This window comes from Oxyura jamaicensis, chromosome 4 (assembly GCF_011077185.1).
Source record: "Oxyura jamaicensis isolate SHBP4307 breed ruddy duck chromosome 4, BPBGC_Ojam_1.0, whole genome shotgun sequence".
In the NCBI taxonomy this organism is placed as follows: Eukaryota; Metazoa; Chordata; class Aves; order Anseriformes; family Anatidae; genus Oxyura; species Oxyura jamaicensis.
The window spans coordinates 83,328,632-83,343,860 of record NC_048896.1 but is presented as its reverse complement, the minus strand read 5'-3'; the positions used below and the strand labels follow the sequence as shown (position 1 = coordinate 83,343,860).

General features: G+C 38.4%; 1 protein-coding gene across 2 annotated transcripts in view; it reads right to left on the bottom strand.

Annotated features, from left to right (window-relative positions):
- The window catches only part of STK32B (serine/threonine kinase 32B), a 162,787-nt gene extending 148,986 nt beyond the window's left edge, over positions 1 to 13,801 (bottom strand). Inside the window, exon 1 of one of the 2 annotated variants that reach the window (XM_035325020.1) lies at positions 13,467 to 13,801. In XM_035325020.1, the coding sequence (XP_035180911.1) occupies positions 13,467 to 13,530 (64 nt within the window). In that variant the 5' untranslated portion in view covers positions 13,531 to 13,801. The remainder of the gene's footprint in view (positions 1 to 13,466) is intronic. The other variant, XM_035325019.1, reaches the window with a different exon arrangement.
- Positions 13,802 to 15,229: the final 1,428 nt, after the last annotated feature.

Genomic DNA, 15,229 nt, shown 5'->3' with positions numbered 1-15,229 from the left:
AACCTCTTCCCCTGTTCCCCCACTCCCCATCACCACACAGCCCATGGGCTCGGGAGTCCCACTGCAGCTGAGTCCTGGATCAGGTCACTGTGAAACCCACTGTGTGAAAAAGAGCTGCGAGAAGCCTGGCTGGGGCCTGTCCTGCCTTTGCTGAGCTGTGCTTCACCTGAGCTGGGCTGCAGTTATGTTCATGCACCTCACCTGCTGTTCAGACTCTTGGCTTTCCATCACTGACCTACTCTGTTCATCTGGCTTGGGGACAGCAGGCTGAACATACATTGAGGCCACCAGCCCTGGCTGCTCCTGCTGTGCAGTGTCCAGGCTGGAGCCTGGACAATGGTTTTACAGTAATGGCATCTAACTGCAGGTAGCAAGGCTGCACAACAATAACTGAGAATGCGGACTGGAAACATCTCTTATAACGGAAAAGGGCAGTGTTTATTTAAATTAGCAGTGCATATAATGAGTACAATTAAGTCCCTGTGCTCCCGTATGGAAGAATTAATGAAAATTTTGAGTACTGCAATAGTGCATGGGCACAAAGAATAGCCCTAGAATCCCACAGACATCTCTTATACCTACCAGATTTCTATTGACATTTAAGGGGAGTGATCTCCTCCATTAACTCCACCCATTAGCCCACTCATCATCCACTATGCTCTGCAATGAAATGTTTTTCACTATATAAATTAGCACTTGATTTACATCTTACTTATAGTATAGGTCTCATAAATATTTTAAACTAAACTGTACTTCTAAACAAAAATAAAATCCATTTTAGGGATGGAACTTCAAGTCCAAACCTCTGAGATTCCAGGGAAACTGACCTGAATCTATCTTTACAGTTCTGATTTTGGAAAAGATCTGGAGTTGAAAAGGCACATTATTATTATTATTATTATTATTATTATTATTATTGCTAGGATTCTTACTATTTCACTTTATGAATAATTTAATTTCATAATAACCACTCCACTTTGCCTGCCATTTTGGAATAAAATCTCCTGTGGGACTCCCAGACAGTTTTTGTTGTTGGTGGTGGTGGTGGTAGTTTTTGTTTTGTTTTTATCCACATGTTCAAGATAAAATTTTTGTTGAATTTGAACCATTGTTCCAATGTGATCAGTTTTTCCCAACTTCAGTTGAAGCAGTAATCTGAATTATTAGTTAGCATTAAAATACTTTCTTTTTTCTTTTCTATTTTGATATTTCATTTTTTGTAACTTTTTCCTTCAGGGTGAGTAGAAAGGGAGGAAAAAAGTCTTGATGGTAACAGCTATGTTTAATTCATAAAGAACCTGCAGAATTTCAGTGCAACTCAAATTCCTTCATCTCAATGTTTACAGTCAAATATTTAATGATATAATTGGTAGTTTTGGTACTGAGAATAAAAAAGATGCTGTACATACAATAGCCACCTAAATGTAACAGTTTTTTATTTGGAGCTTATTACTTATTCTCTCATCATTGCTCTACCTACCTCTGGGGAATCCTTCCAGTGGAGAAGCTGAGATAGTTCCAGCCTGATAAAAATATGCTTATTTACACACCACAAGCAATTATACCAAAGCTGATATGCCCAAGCACTGTTGAAAACAGTACATATGAGTAAGAAAATTGGAGCTTTTGTCTGATTTATCCACTAGTACATGAAAGATTTAATGTAACCATAGATACACTCACAAAACAAAACAAAACCAAACCACCCTATCTCTGCCATGTCAGCTGGCACAGGAGTGACTGAGAGAAGGAGGACTTCAGACCAGACATGGTTCACAGATTTATGTCTGGGGGTACACAGTAACAGTAGAAAGTCATGTGCTTCTTTAAGCCACAACTTAATTTATAAAGACTTACCTTATATCACCACACAAAAGGAATGAATAAAATATATAATTTAATCTAGAGGGTGTGTAGCTAACAGATATTAATGGAAAGAACATAACATCTAATTTTAACAACAGAAATTATTAGCTGCAAAGCACAAACAAATAGCAAACTGCAGAAGATAAAATTGTTCAATGCAGCAGAAGGTTTGTTAATCTTAATTCCTGAAACATTTGGTGCTATTAAGTGTGCTCATACCAATTCTGTATAAACACAGAAATAGAATCTCAAATAAGTATAATTATAGATGTTAAATGAAAATAATGAATATTGGTAACTCATTTCTAGTGTTCCCTACCACGTACACTGGGTTTATTTTGATGAGAGAAATGTACAGATAAAAAATACCTATGGAAAGAGAGAGATCTATAAGTATACGTGTATCTGCACCTATGTTTTCTTAACTGGGATAATACGGTAAATTGGTAGATCAGAGTTTCGTCTGGCTGTTTATAAAAATACTATTAAACACTCTCACTTTCTTCACATTTCAAAAAGAAAAACTTTTAGAATAGAATAATAATAATAATAATAAAGTTTATTTCCCACAACCAGGTCTATCCTTTTTTGTTTGTTTGTTTTTGTTTATTTGTTTTGGTTATGTTAATCAACAAACACAGATTGAAAAAGGTCAGGAAATCAACTTATAGTCATAAGAGACTAGAAAATGTATTTGCGTATAATAGTAAGCAGCAATCTTTCCCAGGTGGTATTCTGGGCTGTATTTTTCTTTTACAAATTAGAATGTAGCACCACAGGATGTTCTTTGTAACATCCAGGATATCCTGTCACTTGAAACATTAGGATGCTGTTGATCCACATATGTTTGTGGATCAAAAGATGTGTATGATCTACCCAGCAGAGGAAGGCTAGGAGGCTGAGAGCCAGTCATGTAGCTGTTCATTAGCATTTGTATGCTCAGGGAAACGTTCAAAATTCTCCACATCTCACTGGAAACTGAGAAAACTGAATGCCACAAGCAGTATCTTTTCTTTCTAAGAGACAACATCTATACTGAAAATGTGGCTTTCTATTAAAATATCTAAAACCTGTGACTGTTTTTCCTTCAATACCTGTAAAATAGACTAATGAGTCCTGGCTTAGGAGAACCAAAGGTCTGAAGTCAGGGCAGCAGTCAATATTAAGTGCTCAAAACCACTGAAAACATGGCATTTCTTCACTGTCATGTATTAGTTAACCTTTTCTAAGCAGCAGACATAAACTCTCCCAACTCCCAGAAAAGTCTTTTGAAAAGCTGTTCAGAGGGAAAATGCAATCCTAGCAACAACAAGAATTTGCCTGACCACCAGACCATCTCCACTTGCATGTCCTGTCTCCCACAGCTAATGTCTACCACCACCTACAACTACTCTCAAGCTGCTCTCTTCTCTGGTTCATCAGTAGAGAGCTCCCTAACTCTAAAAGAACAGGGGCTTCCCTGCTGAAAGTTTGGATCATTAGAAGAAAGTTCCCTATTCTATGACTGTTAGCAAAATCTTACAGCGCTTATTGGTGACTTTTCCTCCCATTATTTACAAATCTATTTCAGTAAAGGCTAACTTAGTAACAACCTACACAAGGGATTGTGTAGCTACCTCTGTAGCTACATAGGCAAAACAGTCAAATGTGGAGCTGAGCATAAAATAATAACTTTTTCCTACTTCTTAGAAAGAATCTTTTAATTAGTTTGTTCTTTGACTTCAAGTCCTTTGTAGCAAATCACAGTGCTTAAGGTGCAGTATTGTTCCAAAAGAATTTGCGGGCTTTACAGATTGAACAAAGATTTATCTAAACCTAACCCCAAAAGACATAAATACAATAGTCATAACATAATGAGAAAGCAACCCAGAGGAAAGCAGAGGGTGGTTTCAGAGATGTGGAGGATACTCAGGAGGCTAATGGCAATTTCACAATTACATTACATCTCTGTTTTATCAGGGCAACAGCTAATCACAGGAAACAGTGAATGAAAACTAAGAACAGTTTTTATCGCTCAGCAAGAGAGGCAAAATGATATCATAAAGAAATAATAATTGCTGGAGGGATTAACTCAGTTTGCATTTTTAGATCTTAAATAAGGAATGGCAGGTGTTCCCTTACTATTATATCAAATGTTGGAAAAAGAAGGAAAATAATTTTGGTATGATCCATTGGTGTAGATTTCCTCATAGATGTATTTATCTTACTTAATAAAGCAGTCTTATACAGAATATTGTTAGTAACAGCTAGTTGTAGACACAGCTAGCACTCTGTTTTCCTTGGTATAAAACCAAGTTAAAAATGATAGGGCAGAAAAGTATATCAGCCTCAGCAGTTATCCAAAAGTTTTCAAACTTCAAGGAACTGAAATTAAAAAAAAAAGAGAGAGAGAGAGATTAAGTGGAAGTAAAATAAAAACGAAAAAGAAGCAGGAGGCTAAAAATTGTATTATTATTTATATTTTAATTTGAGTCAGATAACAAAAATGTAGGGTTGACTTGATAGAGTATATAGAAAACAAATATTTTCAAAAAATGTAGAAAAGGATTAATAAAATATAAAATACAGAGTTTTATGGTATGATACTACGAAGAAAACACTTTCAGGGATATAGAATTTGAGAAATAAATTACAGTTTCATCAACATGTTTAGTTATTATTAAAGCCTTATAAACCTGTATAATAGGTTGCCACCAACTCCAGTACTGCTGTGTAATTACATTCTAAGAGAGGTTCCTTTAATTTAAAAGGAAAATGTCTTTGTGTTGATTATAGAATAAAAGAAAGTAACTTATGTGATTATATTGCATTTAATAAGCATGTCACAAAATAGGGTAAAACATTTCTAATAAAAGATTTAGAACTTAATACTCTTGTGTCAAGACTTGTGACAGAGATCACCGAAAAGGGATATAGAAGAAAAACTGATTATAGATAGAAAGAATCTTCCATGAGTTTGCGAAGAAAGCATACACAAAAATGAAAAAAGAACCTTGATCAACTGCATACAAGTACAATAAACTGCAATATCCAGTAAGCTTTCATGGGTGCATACTGCTAAATATCCTGATGGACAGAGAAGGCCAGATTGGAAAATACTGAAAGCTGACAGTCTCTAGACCCAGGTAATTTAAGTAGAGATGTCAGACTTTTATGAATTTTTGGGTAGACCTGTTTGAGTACAGGAGTTGGACTCAATGATCCTTATAGGTCCCTTCCAACTTGGGATATTCTATGATTATATGATTCTATGACTGTTTTTTACAGCATACTAATTTCCAGCAGTTAAAACCAAAGCTGTCAAATTGCCTTACAGATCCTATCCTGTTAATTTACAATGTTGAATTTCCTTAAGAAGATACACACTTTGGTAAGAGTCAATGTGGAAATATGGAAGCTAAGGATGAGGTCAGACTGATCAGCTGATCAGATAATTACAGTGCCAGTCTTCTGGCTCTTGGGGTAGAAAAGAATGTTTGGGGTCTGGAGAACAAGTCTTATGAGGAGCGGCTGAGGGAGCTGTTATTGTTCAGCCTGGAGAAGAGAAGGCTCAGCACTCCACAAGACTCGCACTCCACAAGTACCTTAAAGGAGGCTGTAGCGAGGTTTGGGTTGGTCTATTCTCCCACGTGCATGGTGACAGGACGAGAGGGAATGGGGTAATGTTACGCCAGGGGAGGCTTAGGTTGGATATTAGGAAGAACTTAACTGAAAGGGTTGTTAGGCATTGGAATAGGCTGCTCAGGGAAGTGGTTGAGTTACCTGGATGTCTTTAAAAGACCTTTAGAGCTTAGTAGTATGGTTTACTGGAGGACTTGTTAGTGTTAGGTGATCTTGGAGGTCTCTCCCAACCTAGATGATTCTGTGATTCTGTGACACAAAAGTACACCCATATTCTTAGAGCCCCTTGTTGCTGAACACTTCAGAAGAATGTTGACTTACTAAGACTTTCCTGAAAACAGGTCACATGTTGCACTTTCATTATTTTTGTAAGATCCTGTTAAGCAACATCCATGAAGCAACAGGTGTCTTTCTTCTTTCATCTTTTGTCTGAAAAATTGTTTGTGTTTTATAACAGTACCGTGTTAGTATCTATCTAAAAAATCTCTGTATACAGGAAGTACAATAAAAGCCCATCTACTACATACTCCAAAATATTAAAATAAAGATTAAAGACTTGAAATGTACAATATGATGTTATACTGTGTACACATAATGTGTAATGTGTACAATATAATGTTAAATTCTCAGAATTTAAAATGAAATCAGATGTTCCATGAGACACAGTATTAAGAGAATCAGTTCTAAGTCCTGATAGCTATATTATAAGTATTCAACCTCCTTGCATACTGAGATGGTATAGGAGTCTTGAGCCTCATCGGCACTCATCTGAAGATACTGTGTGATATGAACAAGTATTTCTTATAAAACAATTAGTTTCTTGGCATCAAATGCAGACAAATAAAGACAGTATAATTTTTCAGAATAGTTATTGTATTAGAGACCGAACCCCAGACAGCAAGACAGCTTTGTTCTTCTTTAACAAAAGAGGAAAATACACAGACGTTAGCCTATTCTGTTTCTGGAAACACCCCTTATTTGCTATACTTGCAAAACTGTGATTGAGTCCAAGGAAATAAGATTTAGTTAAGAAAAGTGTTTGTTTCCCGCACAAGATTTTGATCTTTATATAATAATGATCTTTTGCTTTTTCTTGTTTTAGGGAAGCTTATGTATATATATGTAAACTTATGTATATGTATACAATGTTCAGAAACATCAGCAAAATCATCAACAGGTAAATGCTAAATGTAGGCTTACACTAGGCATTAGGTAATGCAGTTTAAGGTAATTGACTTAACTAGTTCATGAAATTAAGCAGAATTGCGCTCAAGAGAGATCAGGTCAGCTGAACTGGCCAGTGCACGCTGCTTACTACTGCTGGTCTATCCCCTCCAGAAATCCCTGATTTTCCTGCTGAATTCACTGGGTAATTCCACTGAGCTTTGTCATTTCTCCCTTTTGTCACACACCCATATCAGGGAAGTCTTTCGCTTTTGTGCCAAATGCAACCGACGACTCATTGGATGTCACAGTAGAGCCTGCTGTGAGGAAGTACACCTTTTTCAACTTGCTCTATGGAAAGGTGTCAGAGGAATTAATGCAACCAGCCTGATGATTACCCTGGCAGAAGACTGGTCTTTTGAATGCAGCTAGGAGTGAAGACAAAATTGTGAAGTAGAGTCATACTCTAGAGTCATATCTCCGTACATTCAAACACCATACGTCTATGAGAAAATCAAGCTTTTCCAGATACTTTTCCACAGGCGAAGTCACTTCATAGAAAGTTTTCCTAGGACAGCTTTCTTCTGAAGTTTTGTACAGAAGTCAACAAAGAGATAGTCAGACGTTGATTATGTATTAATTTCAGGTTAATTTAAACCTTCTAGTTCCAGCTCACACTATTCTTTAAGCTTATAAAATCGACATTACAAATGTCTAAGCCTCTCCCCCACAGCCCCCAGTCCCCTGCAAACTAAAAGCCAGACTGGGAACATTTACGTTTCCAGTGTGCTGCTTCCTTCACCTTTCAGCTTCTCTAGTCCTGTAGAACCCAGCTCTCTGAAAGCCTATTCTTTTGGCACAGAACACCACAGCAGCACAGCTGCAGGAGCAGAACCTGCAACTGTCATCTATGGGCAGATATGGGAGAGATAATTTATGAATTTGTAAAGGAGTGATTGCAAATGTGGTGCTGATTTAGGTAACAATCTTGTTTTATTCCAGTTCCTTTAACATTCAGAGTTTTGTCCTGATCTTGATTTGGATTCTCTAAGCTTACCTTGATGCTTGGTTAGCCTTAACTATTTATATTCAGTTACCCCAAAAGTCTATCCTAAGTTCCAGGCACACTATATAAAACACACATCAATATGGGTAAAATGCTACCTAAATACTCTCCTAAATGCTCACACTTCTTGCATAACAAGCCACAAAGAAATTCTGTAACACTGTCAGAGGTAGGTGCCACACCAACAACCTGTGTAAATTCTGGAAGGCTACAAAAGCAGCAGCAGAGAGTGACACAACACCTTTACCTAAGACAGAGGCCCTAACAAGCATCAGGTTTTCTGAATTATATTGTACTATATGAATTAAAGTTTTAAGTTTGATAAATAAAAAATAAAATTGCGTAATCCAACACAGTCATAAAACAAAATGTAAAAATTAAATTGTTTGGATTTTGGTTATTAAACACCTTCATAAAATAATGACTTCAAAATCCATGGTTAATTTTTTTATTATTTTTTATTTATTTATTTATTTATTTATTGACATGGAAGATTTTTAAATAATGCCAATGTGGTATTCCTACCCAATTCAGTTCTGAAAGGGAACTGGAATATTCATCTTTCAAAAGGACAAATTAAAATGCTACATAACCTGCTGTAGAAATTGCATGGACAGCCCCCAAATATCAAGCCTTATTTAAATTTTAAACCCTTTATTTGACTTATTTCACTATAACTGTAATGTAGGGCTATATCTTATTAAATAAGTAGAAAAGAGCATGTTGTTCATATTGTGATTTGGGCTCTTTACAGTTATTATGTGGATGTCTCAGACATTATCTATTATAGCTTTGTGGTGGCAGACTGAAGAGTTCTATCATATATATCACTGACAGTAACTGGACACTGCATATTCTATTTTGAATCTAACTCATTTTGACATTTAACCATGGCTTTAAATTGGTTCCAAGTGAAACTCTTGTGTGTCATTTTTTCCCTGTGTCACTTTTATAGATCTTCAGTTTCCACAGTACTTTATATAAACTGAGCCATTATGCTCTGAATTTAGCTACCTGAATCTATATTAATTGTGGGTCTTTTTGTTAGGATATGTATCTATTTTTTACACTGTTAGTACAAGACAGTCTTTTGAGCAGCTGGTCATTTAATAATGACTGGTCATTTAATAATGACCTGCAACTCACCAACAACTTAAAATTCTTCATTTAAGCTGAAGGCTTTTCTAAAGAGGAGAGGTTGAAATCAATTTGAAATTACAACTTAGAATTTAAAGTTTATTTCCTAACATAGGATTCCTGTTGAGCTCTATAACTATGACACTACAGCAGAATGAAACCTTATGACTCAGGGGAGGCAGTGGGACTTCAGCACTTGCTTGAAGTACATACATAAGCACCACAGGGAATCATGGACTGGCCATGTAGAAATAAGTCAAGGCATGGTGCTATGCCTCATTTCCCTCACATGAGATTATAGTACTGAGGCATAGCATGACACACTGACCTCTGCAATGGAATGTTCAAGCTTTATAGCTTCAGGATGCTTAGTGAAAAGTTCTTTGGAAATACATGTTATGTTTGCTTTAAATGTAAAGTGACTATCAGAAATAAAAGCAAGCTTTTAAAAAGTTCAGCCCACTTGTTTTTAAAAGCCATTGTAGCAAAACTGACTTGTTAAGCCCCAAATAATCAAACACAAATGCATCTGCCATATCAGTTCACTTTCTAGATTCTGACACTTCTGTTTCTTATCCTTCCCTGTGTATCTTCCACCATAGGCAAATAAGTATTACCACTACTTGTTAGTAGTAAATGACTCTTTTCTACTATTTCACTTTCAACTGTTAAATACCATTACAGTTTTAACACAGCACAGTCAAGCAGATCTAACATTAAAGATATTCCTTAGACTCACCAGGCTATTGCTAACATTTTTGTTACTTATGATATTTACTGAGAATTTGCAAGTAGCATTTACCAATGGTGAATACTCCTCGCAACCTTCTATTGCTATTCTTATGAAATTATTGTTATTTTCCAGGAGCTGAACCTGAGGAAAGATATACTCCTTTCCCTTCCGTCTGGAAACACATATTCAGGAGAGGATAGCTGTTCTGTTTTCTTTATGAGGAAATATTCAAGATAAAAAGAGTCAAAGTTCTCTTGCTTCAGCAACATTAATCAAAATGAAACTGTTTTCCTTTTTTCTGCATACTAAACTGACTACATGACTGCATAGTATCTAGCTTGAAGACAATTTAAAATGTTCAGGGGGAAAAAAAGTCAATTCCAACCCATTAAAGCATTTAGCTTTGAGAAGAGGTAGTGGTGCTGCTACACCAAACATAAACATAATGGTCTATCCAAACTATACAGTAATGAAAATCAAGAAATGAAGCATTTTTTTTTTTTTTTTTCATTCAGTGAACTTGAAAACTGCCATTGAGCTAGTAAGAGTTTTGATAATACAAAACATTATTAAAATAATGGACAGTCAGAGCATCACAAGGAAAGAATTTGAGGTTAGATTTAGTGAGAATCTGAATACGAGAAATTGACTGAAATTTAGTCCACTTCAGGGCAAAGTGCAAGGTAACATACATAGGAACACCAAAAATTCCTGCTGTAGATTGGAGCTCATCAGTGGAAAATACTGAACATGGTAGTAGTGAGCCAATTGTTCACAAGATGACCATGAACTATCTATATGACACGTCCATGCAAAGGGCATATGTTATTTTAGGCTATACTGGGAAAGTAAGTTCCAGCAGAGATCAGGAGATACTGTTGCCAGTACAGGGTTCCAGTGAAAACTTGTCCGTAATTCTGTGTATAGTTTGACTTATCTGGGTGTAATCAAGATGAGTTTAAGTACATGGAGATGTGGGACACAGGGAATGAAAAAATGGGAGAAATAAGAGAAAACTAGGAGAGGTTTTCTTACAAAACAAAGAGTAAAAGAAGACTTTTGATATTGTCTGTCAACACACTGAGTAATCATCATGGAGGGTGAAGAGCTGTTTAAGCTAACAAAAATAAAGATGAAATAAACATAAATCTTATATATAGGTCAAGAATACTTTTAATCAAGAAAGCAGATGTTTCTACCCATTTGAAGACTGAGGTTCTGCAAGATCCTTCTAACAAAAATAGGACAGAGAGAACAAATATAGCTAGTTTAAAAATGGTGTATATTGTGGCCTTTGAAAAGATCAATGTACAATAATGATAGGTTACAGTATCTGTGATAACTGGGGATGGAACAACATGGCTTCCAGCATGCCTTCCAGCTTTCTGGCTGGATTATTTTTGTCTATCCTAAGCACAGTGGGAAGTCTACAAACAATTTATATTTTTTAGATCTACTCAATGGATCAACACCTATCCTCATTAGACAGAAGGCATCAGTGGTAACCCTGGAACAGGCTTGTCAGGCAGTACCTGGCTGCTCTTCAAGTACTATTTCCATATACTTCCTTGTTAAATGGTACACTGAATATGCAACTTTTTCTGTGATTTACAAAGTGACAATAAATTGTTTTAAGCTTCTTCCAAATTTCATGTTTTATTCCACATCTGTCACTGACATATGATGGATACATGTTTTATGTATGAACATAAAATTACAATATTTTTTTCTGCTCATTTTTCTCCTATTAAGAGGCAGCTGTGACATTGCACACAATACTTTAAATAGGTTGTTTTTTATTATACCTACATACACACATCTCATTTATTCTAGTTTTATGTGAATTGGTAAATATTGTCACTTGAGCAAAATTATACTGTCTCAAGAAACAAATCTAGTTTCTCTTGCTACAGTGTTTTTTGAAATTTTCATATTTAGTCCAATACTGTGAAATACAGTGACTCTTGTAGTTGCTAGGGGGAATATGTAATACTGTTTGGTTTTGGACTAAAACTTGCAAGATGGATTTTCAAAGAGGAGATATTTTCCTATATCACTTAGGCACTTGGAAAAATTCCATCCTGAATAATAATTCATAAGTAGTAAAGAAAATAGGCTATTTTTTCCACAGCAATGGTCTCTTCTGAACTAGATGGTTGTGCTAAGGATTAAATCTTACAAGCAAAAAGAGACAATGTTAGGAATATTCATAATGGGGGATGGGGGTGAACAAGCAAAAAATAAATAATGACCTAATAGAAATCCATAAATACTTTATGCTCTTGTTTTTATTAGTCTTAGTAATAGCTGCACTACAGTAATGTTTTCCTGAAGATAAAAGAACAAAGTGGCAGGAAGTCTTCTCTGTAGTAAATCATTATTGAACTTTGTTCATTCTGTTCAAAAACTGACCACAGCCTTGTCTCATTGAGGAAAAAAAAAAAAAAAAAAAAAAAAAAAAAAAGTAAAAATTCACAGAACCTGTTAACTCAAGACAGCTCAGTCAAAATACAAAGGCAAACGAAGGCATGACTGTTTTTTACCTTAGGGTATCTAGACAAGATTAACACTGTGCTTTCAATCTTGGGTGCTGCATCAAGCTTTACACGACTAATTGTAAATGATCAACACTAGAATTTTACAATGGTGGATGGTTTCTTTCTCTCTCACTAGTTTACATGACATGACCTATAGTAAATGACTGAAATTTTATGTCACTACAGGAAAATCACAGCTACTGCATCACGATAGAGCACTACTGAACAATCTGTCCCATTCTCTACACAAATGATGAAGTCTTGTAAACCAAACCTCACCAAATACCTCTTCAAGATTTGTCAAGCAATAGAGAACGCTGTGTTTTAAATGCAAGTAAATATGCATACACTTTTTTAAACACTTTACATTTAATATATTTCCTCCATACTAGCAAAACAATACAAATGTTTCCATATGTTCTGAATTTATATGGAAGAGCATAAATGTTTCTGATTTATTATCAACCTCAGAAAGGCAAAGCAATGTGATAGTCTGCTAAGGCACAAGCACCTCTCAGTAAAACATTGGGAACAACGTTGAAAGGAATATATTCAAAAATAAGTTTCAATAGTCCAAATATGCAGCAACATGTATGCCATAAGTAATGTTAAAAACATTTCTACCAATAATATGCAAATATCTGATTCTTAAAAGTTCTCTGTTTTCTTTGCTTCAAAAAATGATTGGAATTCAAACAGTCACATAATCCCAGATAAACATAATCTTTATATAAAAATGACATGGAGACACATAAAAGTGAAGAAACGATGTGTTTTATGCAAACTTTCTCATTGTTTTCCAAAAACTTTACAGGATACACTTTCTTCTGACATATTATCTAAGCAGGGGGGGAAAAATCTCAAAGTAATTGAACAAGCTAAAAAAAAGTTTCAGAAAGTAAAGGTGGTTGTAGAAGTACGGTGACTGGCAGATACACCACCATTTAGAATGGGAAGGTGGGCAAAGACTCAACTACAGATGAAAACAGAAAAGCAGGCATCCATCTCCAAAACAATGCCGGTTCACAACCATGTTTATGAAGTTACCTGCCATGTGTTTAAAACCCAAGCACAGTGTGCTAGACTCCGGATTAGCTCAGACAAAAGCAAAAACCTACACAACGAGCGCGACCGGCTAAACAAAGGTGGGTTCTCCCTCCTCCATCCCCAGGGAGTTTACCCGGGAGAAAACAACCCGCTGGAGGATCTAGCCAAAACGCCTCACCGCAGGAAGGCTGCCGGCACCCGGCTGAGGGTGAGGATGTTGCCTTCGGCCCCGAGGATAACCCAAGGCCGGCAGAGCCCGGGCTCGGCGGGGTACCTCGGACAGCTCCGCACTCACCGTCCTCGTTCTCGTCGAACACGGGCGCCCTGTGGGAGTGGCTACCCCCCATGTTAGTCCTCATCCCCCGCCGCCAGCATCCCGCGGGGCGCGCCGGCAGGCACCCCGGGGCCGGGGCAGCTGCTCGACCGACCGACCGCCCGTCCGTCCGTCCGTCCGCCCGCTGCCGCCGTGGTCCCAGCCCGGCCCGGCCCGGCCAGGGCAAGCCTCGGTAGGCAGGGTTAGCGGTCACCCTGCGACATGCCAGCGATCCGAGCGCCCCTGGCAGCGCTCGCCGCTGGCTCGCAGGGACTTGGACCGGCTCTCATCGCGGAGGGGCAGGGGAGGGAGGGAGTTAGGGGAGGAGGGAGGGAAGGAGGGAGGGAGGAGGCGGAGGTCCTGCTGCTAGTGCCTTTTGGTGAGCGGTAAAAGCTGGATCTACCTGGATCCTCGCGGATCCTCCCTCTGCGTTTTCTCCTCCCAGACCTCCGCTGGGGAGCGCGGAGTCCCCCGCAGGGTGGTCGGTATCTGTGCCCTGCTCTGCCCCGGCGACACCACCTGCTGGGGAGTGCATCAATGCCCCCCGGAAGAGCTGAGCACCACCAGCACCGGCACCGGCACCTGGGAGTTCCCGACACCCGAGGAGGGTGGGGGGTTGTGGGGTGCAAGCGCTGCCTTGGGTCGCGAATTTCTTTTTTTCCCTCCCCACTAAGGGCTGGGAAAGCGGGGGGGGCGGGGGGGGTAGCAGCGGGGCCGGTTGGCCGAACTTTCCCGAGTTCATAAAGGGGATGAGGAAAAGAGAGAAAATTTCTCTTCCCTTTCTCCTTCCTCTGGGACCCGCCCTCGTCTCCTGGGGAGCGGCGGCTGCACGGCTGCTTCGGGGATGCTCCGGCCCGGCACGGCCCGGCACGTCACGGCCCCCTACCGCCACCTGCCGGCCGGACATCCTCCGGCGATGTCCCCCGGCCTGGCGGCTCCGGTAGGACCCCGGCAGAAAGAATTGCAGGTGGTGTTTGCAGAGGGAAAAAGCCCGCCAGCCCTCGCTTCTGAAAATGTTACTGCCATTCACAGCTTTTCAGGTGAATAGGAACGATTTCTTGTGAAATTTGTGCCAAAGGGAAACAGGTGAAAAGCATATCTATTATTATTGTATTGAAGTTAAAATTTTGGGCGGTTCCTGTAGGGTAAACCCACAGAATAAAAACCCAATGGGAATAGCATTTTTGGTTTCTCCACAATGGGTGAAGAGATGAAAGTGATAGGAGCCAAATGATGTGTATTTTCGTATAAATGAGTAAAGAGGCTCTAATGTTCTCCTGTGGTATCTACCACCATTCTTTCAGAATAACTGTTTTTTTTGGGGGAAAAAAATCTATATAAAGTATGGGAACTTTCAGTCTCTCTTCTTACAATTTTAACTACCCGTGTTACTTGCATCACCTATCTTTGAACCCAACATAATCCTGCTGTAACCTTTCAGGGAAAGGTTGATTAGAATTGAATGCAGTGGGTGAGACTCTGAGCTGTGTGGCTGTGAGCTCAGAGCTTGCAGCATCTACAAATCCAGAGAGCTGATAAATTCAGAACTAGTGATATTTTTCCACAAGCAGACATGGACAGATTGTATCACCAGCTGATATCCCATACTTAATTATCTGGATTGCCACTATTTACATGTAAAAGTGTGTGCAAAATAAGGAAGCTTTCAAAACATTGATCCACGACTATTCATCTAAAATGTCTGGAAAGCATCACTTGCTCTTTGTTATCCTTTTGTTTATTAC